Genomic DNA, 13539 nt, shown 5'->3' with positions numbered 1-13539 from the left:
AAATGAAATTCCGCGAAGTAGGATTCCTTATATCCAAAAGTTTTACCTTTTCTTGGATGGTGAGCATCTTCCTCTGGCACTTATTTTTATTGTCAGAAGGCTTAGAAGAAGCAGCTTGTTTAGGAGCCATCATAGGGCTTAGATAAAATTTCTTAAAAATTGCAAACAATTACAGTACACTGTACAAAAGCAAAAATGCATCTGATACGTAGCTCCGATACGTAGCAATGCAGACAGAAGCGTGTACAGTATGAGCCAATCAGTGGCAGTCATGACAGAGCATGCGCTGTTACGCAAAAACCGCTATAGAGTGAAGCTGCGGAAGTTGAAGCGCGAAGTGGCGAGGGTTCACTGTATTAGGAATGGGAACAGGACAAGTGTTGCTAATATTACCAGAAGTGGGGGAGTTTATTGGAACAGCTGCCAACCCTGGACGCTGGAGGGAAGCGCCGAGAAAACAGATGAGTTTTCTATCCCAGAAGCATTTAATAAGGCTGCTCCCGGATCAGGTTTACCTGCTTGAAAGGGTGAGGGTTGTTGTTTTTGTTATTTGGGTTAATAGGTTAAGTTCGTTGTTCTATATTTCTTCAGCGACTTCATCTAGCTTCTTGGGTGGGTGAGAAATCTGGATCAATTGTCTGTGGATTTTTAGGGTGGCTATGGGTTTTTTGGCCCAGCGGTAGTAATACAGACCTCCCTCAACACCCTTTTCCCACCTTGGGTCCCAAGGATCTGAGATAAAGAGTTTATACTTTCCTCGCTTATCGGCGGTGAAGGTATTTGAACTGAAGAGGTCTATGTGGTATTTGCACGACCAGTAAGGACACCCCTTGTACTGGTCAGGCCACTGTTTACAGGAGTCTTCGACCTGGTCATAAAGAAAGCAGAGAGTTAGAGGGTCTGTTTCATTTGTAAAGTCATACACGACTGTACTTGCTACCACGGAGGAAAGATCAGTCCAGTTAAATGGGATGCAGACTGCTCCTTGACGTCCACCCTGGCCGCAGTGTGCCTTGCTGACCACACAGGTTTTGCCTTGTTAGGTTTCTTGGACAACAAACTGCCACACATAAGACCGTGAATTTGGTAGGGTTGGCGATGGGCATGGGAAAGGCAATGTTCCTCGTTTATACCAGAAGGCACAGGTGGTATCAGCTATGAAAAACAAAAGCCACCTTAGCAGGCCCCACAACTTGGGTTGAATGCCATGCACGATTTGTGCTGGGGGCTGGCTTTACTCTGGTGAGGTGATGCCAGTTAGGGTCACCAAGGATTTTGACTGCGCTGGGAGTAGTGAGGACCATGGTGTATGGTCCCGTCCACTTAGGCTACAAAGGCTGACGATGAAGTTCTTTCAGCAGTATAGTCTCCCGGGCTGATCACTGGCAAGTCGGGTCGTGTAGGGTCAGGGGCGGGCAGACACGGGCCTGCGTGCTCCTGGAGCAGTTTCCTTAAAAGAGAAAGAAAGGGTAAGTAGTTTGCCAGGGGTGGTGTTTGGATTGGTAGGTTGTGGTTGATAAGGAAGGGCCTGTAATTCAAAGGGGCTTAAAAAGGAAGGGGAGCGAGGGGTGGCCTGATTTCGAGTTAAGGTGAGGGGGAGTAGGTCCACCCACAAGCAGTGAAGTTCTAGGGACGGTTTAGATAGATGTGGTTTTTTTTTAAATCATTTTATTGGGGGCTCATACAACTCTTATCACAGTCCATACGTATACATCAATTGTATAAAGCACATTTGTACATCCGTTACCCTCATCACTCTCAAAACATTTGTTCTTCACGTAAGCCCCTGGCATCAGCTCCTTATTTTTACCTCCTCCCTCTCTGCTCCCCCCATCTCATGAACCCTTGATAATTTATAAATTATTATTTTGTCATTTTTTATACTGTCCAACGTCTCCCTTCACCCACTTTTCTGTTGTCCATCCCCCAGGGAACAGGTTATATGTAGATCCCTGTCATCAGTTCCCCCTTTCCACCCCACCCTCCCTCCACCCTCCCGGTAACACCATTCACACCACTGATCCTGAGGGGATTATCTATCCTGGATTCCCTGTTTCCAGTTCATACATGTACCAGTGTACATCCTCTGGTCTAGCCAGATTTGTCAGGTAGAATTGGGATCATGATAGTGGGTGGGGAGGAAGCATTTAGGAACTAGAGGAAAGTTGTATGGTTCATCGTTGCTACTCTGAACCCTGACTGGCTCGTCTCCTCCCCGAGACCCTTCTGTAAGGGGATTATACAGATGATTTTTTATAATTCCATTCATTTTCTCAACTTTTCCAGAGGATTGAGGCCTGTATGGCATGTGTAAGCGCCACTCAATGTTTAGGGCAAGTGAAACTTGTTGTGTGATCTGGGAAATGAAGCAGGGACCGTTATCAGCTTGGATGGAGTTAGGGAGGCCAAACTTGGGAATGATTTGGGTCAGTAAGACGTCTGTGACTGTACCTGCTGCCTCTCGTTGGGTGGGGAAGGCTTTGATCCATCCTGGAAAGGTATCGACTAATGTGAGGAGGAATCTAAAACGTTTGTGATTAGGCATATGAGTGAAGTCAATTTGCCAGTCTTGGCCGGGCAGATAGCCACGTAGTTGGTGTGTGGAGACTTTGGGTCTAAGGGCTCCCTGAGTATTGATGGTTTTGCATACGGAACAGGGGGAACGAACCTTTTGGATGAGCTGGGTTCGTTTAGGATGGTAAAATATCGGTTGTAGGAACTGGGAAAGGGCACGAGGCCCTGTGTGTAAAGAGGAATGCATTTGGTGCATGAGGCTCTCGGCTTGTTGTGTGGGTAATGCTATTTGGCTGTGCAGAACTCTCCACCCTTCAGGGGTTTTCTGTCCCCCCTTCTGAGTCAGGGGGGCTTCTTCCTGGCGTGTAAGAGGGTTGCCCCTCGGGGATGGTAAAACAGAGAACTGGAGCTGGGTTAGCAGGGTTGGTCGTGAGGTTCCTGGCAGTAGTGTCTGCTTTGTCGTTGCCCCGTGTGACAAGAGAGTTGTCTGTCTGGTGTCCTCTGCAATGGATAATAGCTGCTTTTGTCAGTCGTTGGACAGCCTGTAAGAAATTAGCTATCAATTTACTGTTTATGATGGGGGACTCTATGGTTATAAGAAATCCCCGTTCTTTCCACATTTATTATGATGTTACCTATTGGTCACATTGTGAAGAGTTTTAAAATGCTCTTTACACTGTGTGATAATCCATACTGAGGGCTGCAGTCCTCGGTCTTCCTCCGCGTTTCCAGTCCTTCCTCGCTTTCCGCAAGCAAGCAGGTTGGGTCCTTGACACATCACAGGCTGTGAAATGAACCTTCGTGCAATCCTGATGCTGCGCTCTTCGAGCAGCCCCGCTTCTCAGATAGTTTGCTCAGCATGCAGGTTGAATAAGGATTGTGAAGGAATGCATCCCTAACACCCCTTTCCTGATGTTAAACCACACCAACATCCCCTCGTGTTATACTCTAGTGCTTGTGGGAAGGAGTGACTGCATAAATCAGTCCTGTTGCCCAAACTCCACAATATTAGGTTCTAAGGACACAGAAGCTCTTATTTGGTCCTGACTTGAGGAAAGCTGACATTGGACTAGGGTCTCTGACAGATCTGATCTCAGAAAAATGGCCAGGAGAGAATGTTCTCTAGTGTTCTGGAGACATTGTATATTTTCCCTGACCACTTATCCAACTCGAATTTACAGATAATCTTTGATAAGATCTAGGCCTTGGAGATGGAGGCCATGTTTTCCTTCTCTGGCTGCTCACATGATTCCTACCAGACTTTTAAACAATCATTTGATTGACATATACTTCACATCGCGTACAATTGTTTGAGCGCATTAAGGAGAGCCGTGCCATCCTCACATCAGTTTCAGAGCATTTTCTTCTCCACACTCATTGTTGGCTCCCCATTCCCCCCACGAACCTCCCCCGCCACGCCCCTCAGCAATTATTGATCTGTATAGACGTGCCTATCCTGGATTTCAAATGCAGAAAACCACACGAGACACAGACAGGAAGCATATTGCATTTTAGGCGCACTTGGGACTTGCCGCTTTACAGCCGTGCCGGTCATTTTCTTGATAGAAATGCTCTCTCTATATACATCGATATAGGCGTCATCGGTTTTGCCTCTAAGAACCTTCACTTCAGTCACACACCACCTCACACCCAAAGAACTACCACACATGCAAGACCACTAACGACTCACAGCCAGAGAGGTCCCAACGGTCCCACAACCCTTAAAGCAGGGGTTCTCAACCTGTAGGTCACGGCCCCTCTGGGCGTCCAACGACCCTTTCACAGGGGTCACCTAAGACCATCGGAAAACAGCTCCTCTATCCAGGTGGGTCCACCCACATGCACAGATACAGCCACCTACAAGTACCCGGCATGAAGACTGTTACCCATGCTGCACCAGGCTTCTAGGCAAAATTTCATTGATTTGTCATTAGAAATACATATTTCACAATATAGAATTACATATTGTTTTGTCATTGAAGGAGGGGGAAAAATGAGCTGATGCCAGGGGATTAGGTGGAGAGCAAATGTTTTGAGAATGATGAGGGCAACGAATGTACAAATGTGCTTTACACAATTGATGTATGTATGGATTGTGATAAGAGTTGTATGGGAAAAAAAAGTTGTATGAGCCCCTAATAAAACGATTACAAAAAGGAAGACATATTTCACAATCTAGAATTACATATTGTTTTTGTGATTGATTTGTCATTAGAAATACATATTTCACAGTCTATAATTACATATTGTTTTTGTGATTCACCACGATGCTTGAATAATGTTCAATTTGTAGCAATGAAAATACATCCTGCCTATCAGGATTTTTTTTGCATATCAGATATTTACATGACGCTTTATAACTAGCAAAATGACAGTGATGAAGTAGCAAGGAACATAATTTGATGGTTGGGGGTCACCATCACTGGAGGAACTGTATGAAAGGGTGGCGGCATGAGGAAGGTTGAGAAGCACAGCCTTAAATTCTCTGTCTCTTTCTCACACACGCACACGCATGCACACGCATGCACGCGCACACAAGGGCAGACACAGAGTCCCAGGCTGAGACCCAGACCAAACTCCGCTTCGTGGTGCTATGCCGCACGCGCTCATGCTCGGTGCCCCAGTTTCCCGCGCGGGACGCGAGGGCGCCCCCTGGAGCAGCCTGGACCACGCGCGCCTGCGCAGTGGGAGCCCCCGCGAGCCGGCTGGCTGGCCGGGACTACAGTTCCCAGCAGGCCCCGCGTGGCGTTAGCCTCGACCCCGCCAGGGGTCCTTCCGGTGTGTTGTCGGCGTTGCGACCCAGCCGGGCCAGAAGTAAGTTGGCGCTGGGTGGAAAGGGGGTTTCGGGGGGCCTGGGGCTGCCTCCCAACGGGAGTCACCCCGGGCCGCGAACCGGCCGTGTCCTCGCACTCCGGCCCGTGTGTTTGTGAGGAGCACCAGGGGGCGTCGTGGGACGCTGAGGGGCAGGTGCGTGGGCGCGCGTGCGCGTGACCGTGCCCCTGACAGCATCAGGGGGAAGTTGGGCGGGCGCGTCACCTGCTCCAATTGCCCTCCAACCCTGGGTGCCCACCAGAGCTGGTCCCAGAGAGAAGCCCCGTCCCGAGCCCTGGGACGGAGGTTGCCATGGGGAACTGCAGTGGGTGGGACTACACGGGAGGTGGGAGGCCAGGGCCGATGTGGCCTGGAGGACATTGTTGCAGTCAGTGTTGGCCACTGGGGCGCCCCATGGGGCTCCCCTGCCGTCGAGCTCCGTGTGGAGGAGGGGGAAGTTGTTAAAAGTCCAGATCCCCGTGAGTTTGTGTTTCCAGTCGTGTTTACGAAGTGCAGCGTGGGTTTCAGTACAGGGAGGTCTGTGGAGTTTTTCCTGAGAAGCCGCGTGACAGGTACTTGGCAGATGGACCTCCCTATGCAAGCCCCCCCCAAGGGCCTCATTTTCCCAAGTCACTCCTTTATAGACCGGGAGAGAAGTACGTATCCTGGGGCGTAAAGTTTTATTGCTTTGGGATCCGGGTTTAGATGGAATTGATCTTTGATCTTTACCCAAGGCAAGATCAGAAAGGGGTTGACTTGTGTCAGCCAGAAGTGGCAGAAGGGTTGTACAAGTGGGAATGGTACTTTATTTTAATAATATGGCCTAACTTTGACGAAATAATTAGATGTTAGTAAGTAGTGTATGTGTATCAACTCAAGCTTTATGAAAACCCAGTGGAATAGGGGCTGTTCTTACCCCAAGTTTACAAACTAAATCGTTTCTAGGGTGCCAAAGCACATTACCACCAACTGGTATACATTAGGTTAAGCCTTTGGCAGCTAACCAGAAGGTCAGGTCAGCAGTTCAAACCCAGCAGCTGCCTCTCAGTAGAAAGATGAGACTGTCTGCAGTCGTGGAAATCTTAATGGGCACAATGGGTCCAAATCAACTCGATGGCAGTGGGGTTGGTTTTTAAAAACAACAGAAATGTTTTCTCTCATAGTACTGGAGGCTGGAAGTTTGAACTCCGGGTGTCCACAGAGCCATATTTCCTTCAAACCAGTGGTTCTCAACCTTCCTAAATGCCATGACCCTTTCATACAGTTCCTCGTGTTGTGGTGACCCCCCCCAACCATAAAAGTATTTTTGTTGCCACTTCAAAACTGTCATTTGCTACTGTTATGAACCGTCATGTAAATATCTGATCGGCAGGATGTATTTTCAGTGTTACAAATGGAACATCATTAAAGCATTGTGATGAAGCACAAAACAGTATGTCATTCTATATTGTGAAGTATTTATTTCTAATGACAAATCAATGAAATTTTGTCTTGAAGCATGGTGTAGCATGGGTAACAGCCTTAGTATAACAACAGTTAACTACATTGCTACATTTTGCTACAATATCCGTAAAAAGTCAACATCAGTGGGAAGGTTGAGATAGCTTCTTTCTCACTAGATCAGCATATCTCTGCATGTGGGCACACCCACCTGGAGACAATAGAGGAGCCTTGTCTCTGTTCCTAAGACCACGGGAAATATGTGTTTTCCGGTGGCCTTAGGCAACCCCTGTGAAAGGGTTGTTGGATCTCCCCAAAGGGGTCATGACCCACAGGTTGAGAACCGCTGACCTAGATGAAGGCTCAAGGGAAAGGTCCTTGTCTGGTCCAACTTTCTATCACCCTAGGCACCTGTTGGCTGGTGGTAGCTACTGCCTCAGTCTACGCAGCACTTCACATGCTGTCTCTGTTTCTTCTTATTCGAACAGTAGTCATATTAGATTTCTCCTCCCACCTCCCTCCAGGATGGCCTCACGGTAAAAGCTAAAACCAAATCTGCTGCCATGCAGTCAATTCCAGCTCAGAGCAACTTTAAGATTTTTGAGGCTGTAAATCTTTACAGGAGCTGACAGCCTCATCTTTCTCACTCGGAGTGGCTGGTGGATTCAAACCACCAATCTTCTGGTTAGTAATGCTTACCCCACTGAGCCACCAGAGTGCCTTATGGAAACAACTAATTATCAAACAAAGGCGCTATTTCCAAATAAGGTTTTCGTTATATTTACAGATCCTGGAGACAAGAGCTTATTACTAAGATCATTGGAAAAGTTAGTAGCTGTCAGACTGAGATGAACATTTTGAATGCTTGACAACAATATAACCCCTCTCATTATGTTACATACTTTAAGTTACTGGTTTTAATCAGTAATGCTCATGAATACCCTTCTCCAACAGGCATACCGTAGTATGCCACCAGAACTGACCGTAGCTTGTTTAGCCCATTGCCTACTGTAACTGTTTCTAATATTTTCACTCAAAATTCCATTATAACAAAGCTTTTGTAGCTACTTCCTAAGGGAAATAAATCCTAGAAATGGAATTATAGTCAAGTAGCAGACAATAAATATACTGGATCTTCTGGTAGTAACTGGGAGTGATACGAGAACTAAACCCACACAATTGTTGCCCTTAAATTTCTTGTGATCCAGCAAAGAGAATAAGATCCAAATAGACTGACTACAGTAAGGTGAAGGTCATACAAGCCTCGAGAGGTTCAGGTCGCTTATCTTGGAAGCTCATAGGAAGGAGACATCATTGTTTCTTTAGCCATCTCTGTTGGGTTTCGACCAAATTATTCTGAACTCGGGAACTCTGAGGAGAAATGGATTTCCACCTGTATGTGTTATACCAGAGCCCTGGTGCTGGTGCAATTTAAGGTTAAATGCTTCGCTGCTAACGGCAAGGTTGGCAGTTCAAACCCACCAGCTGTTCCTCAGGAGAAAGATGTGGCTTCTGACAGGTTGGAAACCCTCTGGCGTAGTCCTACTCTGCCCTGGAAGGGTCGCGAAGAGCCAGAATCACATCCGGGGCCGTGTAGTTACTTAGGCTTCATACAAACGCTGTCAACAGAACTTGCTGCAACGCTGGGTGTGTTCTCCAAAGTGAGCACTTCGGATGTGACTAACGCACTGAGGAACCGACTTCTTAATTTCAACTTAAAATAGCTCTGTAGGGTGAGTGGCCATTATACTGGACTGCCTAATTTCAAAGGCGATGGCTTGTATTCTAATGACGTTAGTTCAGAGAGGCTAGTGGGACCATGTCGCCAGCAGCAGCTGGAGGACAGACAGCAGGACTGAGGAGACGGCTTGAGAGCAAAATGAAGTGTCAGGAATATGTGAAGAAAGTCTCATTCACACCACCATCAATGCAAACAAGATATTGCGATACATTTAGATCTATGTGGACATGCATTCAAAACAAGGTGTTTGGAGCTAAAGGGAAGGTGTTAGTCTGGGTAGACTAGAGAAATTCATAGACACTCATGTGTATAGGAAAGTGTGGGACACAGAAAGATTTCTCCCAAGTTGTCTCCCTCAAATATGTGCCAAACCCAGCTGCTTGCTACACATGGAAAATGATTATATGCTTGGAGGTCAACGAAAGCAGGTCAGAGGTTACGCTCCCTGAGGGTAGTCAGCCATCTAGAGCAATCAGACTGTATAGTCTGTCCCACCCTAAGTAGGGCCCACTCCCTTCTGATAAGGATAGTAGTAGATTGTTTCCCTGAAGGAGAGCCCAGGGAGGTCAAGCCCACTCAAGGGGGACCAAGGTTAGGCTTCCATATTGAATCTGGGGTCTGCCCATCTTGTCACATGTTTACCCCTAATCCCTCCTCTTCTATAGCATGTACACCCCTAGATCGTCCCCCTCCCATTGCTGTATTACCTATAGTCCAACCCCTTCCTGTGATGTATATCTTTACCTGTAATCAGGGGGCTTGCATGCCCCCAAAAGATATATAAGCCTTGGTTAGAAATAAATCATTCTCTCTCCTGCCCTCTTGTCTCCCACCTCCACGTGGACCATCAAGAGGAGCTGAGGTGAGCATGCTACCATGAAATGCCCTGCCTCCTTTATTTTACTCTCTCTTTTATGTCTCTTATTCTCTATGACTTTACTATAACCTTTATATATCTTAACTGTACACTTGCGCTTACCGAACCCATGATCGTGTGAGGGGCTGGTTTCCCCCACAAGAACGAGCTTTATATAAAGAGTAATTGTACAATAAGAAAACATCCCAACCCAGTCAAGATCACATCCATAAATCTGATACTAGCCCATATATCCAGTACCAGTCTGTACATTGCTCTTCAGACTCACGCAACACATGCAATAACACCAAGTGCAGGAAGATCACAGGCCAGTGGGTGCAAAGTCGAGTGGATCCAGTGGCAGTGGAAGCGTTTCAGCACTGGCATGGGTCTCCACGTGGCTCCTCCAGCTCCAAGGCTCTGGCTGCCATTAGCATAACTCCATGTGGCTTGTCAATAGCAATGTCATGCAGGGAGTGAGTGTGTCCTGCCTACAGTGAGCTATTTATCTCCTTAGCACCTCCAAATGAGGTCATCAATCTATGACCTGATTGACAGGCTAACTCCACCCATTCACTCTCTTAATAGTCTCAAGTTGACAACCATATGTAACTACCACAGGGGGAAAAACGTACTCAGTAACATTAAAAGCGCAGTTTTTCATTTACCTTGAGCTTCTTCCTCTAAATCCAAGAGAAGGCTTTAACAAAAAAAGACCTTCTATTTTCAAAATAGATGAAAGGTCAGTGATTTGAACCCACCAGCGACTCGCAGGAAGGAAACTGTGACTGCCTGTTTCTGTCAAGATTATACCATTGGAAACCCTGTGGGGCAGTTCTGCTCTGTCTTATAGGGTCCTGGTCAGTCACAACTGACTCAACAGTATAGGGTATGTTTTAAGGCTTCAGAAGGGTCATGGGAACATTCCATTATGTTTTTATTCTATTTTTCCATGAACTTCTTGAAGCCCTGCTGTTTAAAATGTGTGTTTTTTTAAAATTATGGATCGGACTTAAGCAAAAGTAGTATCAAAAATAGACGCTACAGATCAGCAGTGTTTACATGTGGATATATGCTTCTCTGTGTTCTTTTCTCTCTTTTGATATGTATTCTTCTGCCGGTCGCTGATTCCTTCTTACTTTCTGTCTCAGCTATAGTGCTGTCATAACAGCAACGCCACAAGTGGGTGGCCTTTAACAAGTTTGGGAGACGGAAGTCCAAGTTCAGGGGACTGGCCCTAGGCAAAGCTTTCTCTGTGTGTGTTGGTTCTGGGGGTTGCTCGTCTCTTTCTTCGGCTGCTATCCTGAGTCATCATAGTGCCTTCCTGTAACTTGGCTTCTCTCTGCTCTGTCTCTGCTCACTTGCGTCTCTGTCCTTGCCTGCTCCTTCTTTAAGATCTCAAACACGATTGCCTCAAAACGCACTTTTCACAGATACTGCCTCTTAGCAAAGAGAACCCATTTTCAAATGTGATTGTAACCACAGGTATGCCCCTTCCCCTGTGCCCAAAAACGAACAAACAAAACATGAACATCTTGCCGTTGAATTGATTGCTCCGCAGTGACCCTGCAGGACAGAGTAGAACTGCGATCCTTAAGGCAGCAGACGGTCACAGCCACCTCAAGAGAGAAGCATAAAAGCAACAACAACAAAAATTAAAAAACAACAACAACAACAAAACCCACTGCCATCTGTTTTCCCCCATGGAGCGGCTAGTGGGTTTACATGGCTGGCCAAAGCATGACCCACCTCACCACCGGGGATCCTGTAGGCAGTACCAAAACCAAACTCACGCCATCAAGTCTGTCTGACTCACAGCAGCCCCATCGCACAGAACCACCCTTCAGGGTTTCCCAGACTGTAACTCTTTACGGAAATAGAGAGTCTCATCTCTCTCCCAAGGAGCTCCTGGTGGTTTCAAACTGCTGACCTTTCGGATCACAGTCCAACACATAACCGCAGTGCCACCAGACTGGTGAGCCCAGAGGACTCTGGGAGCTGTAGTTCTGGCTAGGGCGGGCTCCGTGGGGCAGGTAGAGTTTTGCAGTGGGCAAGGCTGCATCTTGCTTTCTGCCTTCAAGTCTACAGAGCTCAGGCCTGTGCTTGTCAAGAATGCTATCTGGGTGTGTGGGGAGTGGCCTCTTCTCAGCCCAAGAAGGGAGACACAGAGGGAAGGAGTTCAGCGCAGGGCAGGACTCAACAGGTCAGTCTCAGCAACTGGTCAACAGCATCACAAATTGGGATAGGCCAGACCTGCTCTTGTTAGAGTGCCTGACCTAAGTCCGAGGGTGCAGCTACACCTTCAGGGCTAGTTTCATGTTCCATAGTGGGGGGAAAGGGGGCTTTGTCCACACCCTCTCTTGTCTCCTCTCCTTTGTCTGTGGCAATTGGTGGTGTTGGAAGTAAAATGAAGGGGAGGGAGTCTCGGATTATGTTAACCTCAGTCATTTTAGAAGTTCTGAGACAACCCTGGTATCAAAACTTCTTGTTCCCCTCCCAGCCTGGCTTCCCGGGACTTCTCTGGTAGAAGAAGCCCAAGAAAGATGACAAGGACTTAGAATCCGTTTATAAAACCATGGCCCGTGTAAGTTAGGTTTCTCACCCTTGAAATCGTTTTTGTTTTGTTTAGTTCACGTGATCATTTTTCTTACTCTGAGACTTCCTTCCGAAGGGAACCTATTGCTGAACCTGCCCTCCCCTGACAGTGATGAATGGTACCAAATTTGCTCCTCTTGTCTCTTCTCTGAGCTCACCCGTTCATCATTCACCCTTTCCTACGAGTCTAGTTGTCTCTCAGGAGCATCGATGGAGCAGGGGAAGGGGAAGTTCCTCGGGGGATTGTACGTCCCGTGGCAGTGTCATGCTTTAGAGAGGATGTTGGCATTAGACTCCCGGTGAAACTTTCATTCCACAGACCTGGGTTTGGCACACGAATAAGATGGCATGTGGTGTGGACTGTTCAGACCTCTGGCCTTGAAGGGCTTGTAGAACTGGATTGTACAGTAGTTGGGGCCTGTATTTGAGGACTTCAGGAATCTTCTAGCCCATGGTCACCGAAAGATGAACAATAGGAAGAAGGTCAGCATTGTGGTTGGAGACGTGTTAGTCTTCAGTGAGCTCAGTACCATTGTGCCTCCTTCTACATCAGCATCCCTCCCTCAGGAACGAGGATGGTGGCTGTAGCAGGTAAGAAAATCCTGCCGACTCCTAATGGTAGATAGAAATAGACTCAAAGGTTGCTGGAAGTTCTTATTTTGTGCAACTTACATATCTGAAAATAGGATAAGTCCGATATAGCCATCAGATGGATGACTAGCCAGTCAATAGATATATTAACTAACAATTTTGTCATTTGTTACAAAAAGGAAAATAATCATGACGTGATCTTATACAATGATGAATCTGGGTTTTGACCAAATCATGTAATGTCATTCAAGTCTTATTTTCTAAGATGCAGACTTTAAAGCAGCGGTTCTCAACCTGTGGGCCGCGACCCCTTTAGGGGTTGAATGACCCTTTCACAGGGGTCACCCAATTCATAACAGTAGCAAAATTGCAGTTATGAATTAGCAACGAAAATGATTTTATGGTTGAGAGGTCACCACAACATGAGGAACTGTATTAAAGCATCACACCATTAGGGAGGATGAGAACCATTGCTTTAGAGTATTAAGGGAGAAAAAGAAATGTTTTTCATTCATCCTATTTCTCCTTGAAGGAACTCACATTTATGCAGAACTTGAAGTTCAACCACATAGTTTGCAATGCACTAGTTTAAGCTATTTCATTTTAACTTGCAAACTGCTTGTTTTACTCCTCTCTAGACCCTTGGATAATTATGTCATCCCATGGTGTACAGGAAATGTTTGTTTCAACGTTATTTTTTTTAAAAACATTTTATTGGGGGCTCATACAACTCTTATCACAATCACAAGCACAATCACAATCACAATCACAATCACAATCACATTTGTACATTCGTTACCCTCATCATTCTGAAAACATTTGCTCTCCACCTAAGCCCCTGGCATCAGTTCCTCATTTTCCCCCTCTTCCCTCTCCCCCCTCCCTCATGAACCCTTGGTAATTTATAAATTGTTATTTTGTCATATCTTGCCCTGTCTGACGTCTCCCTTCACCCTCTTTTCTATTGTCCATCCCTCAGGGAGGAGGTTAT

General features: G+C 46.6%; 1 protein-coding gene across 1 annotated transcript in view; it reads left to right on the top strand.

Moving 5' to 3' along the window:
* Positions 1–5107: 5107 nt before the first annotated feature.
* MAP3K10 (mitogen-activated protein kinase kinase kinase 10) overlaps positions 5108–13539 on the top strand; it is a 72272-nt gene continuing 63840 nt past the window's right edge. The window contains 1 exon segment of the mRNA XM_004710495.3: positions 5108–5261. Within this exon segment, the coding sequence (XP_004710552.2) occupies positions 5108–5261 (154 nt within the window).

The sequence above is a fragment of the Echinops telfairi genome, unplaced genomic scaffold (genome assembly GCF_000313985.2).
Source record: "Echinops telfairi isolate 266 unplaced genomic scaffold, ASM31398v2 ScPeMD7_655;HRSCAF=1070, whole genome shotgun sequence".
NCBI lineage: Eukaryota > Metazoa > Chordata > Mammalia > Afrosoricida > Tenrecidae > Echinops > Echinops telfairi.
This window is presented reverse-complemented; position numbering and strand designations above follow the sequence as displayed.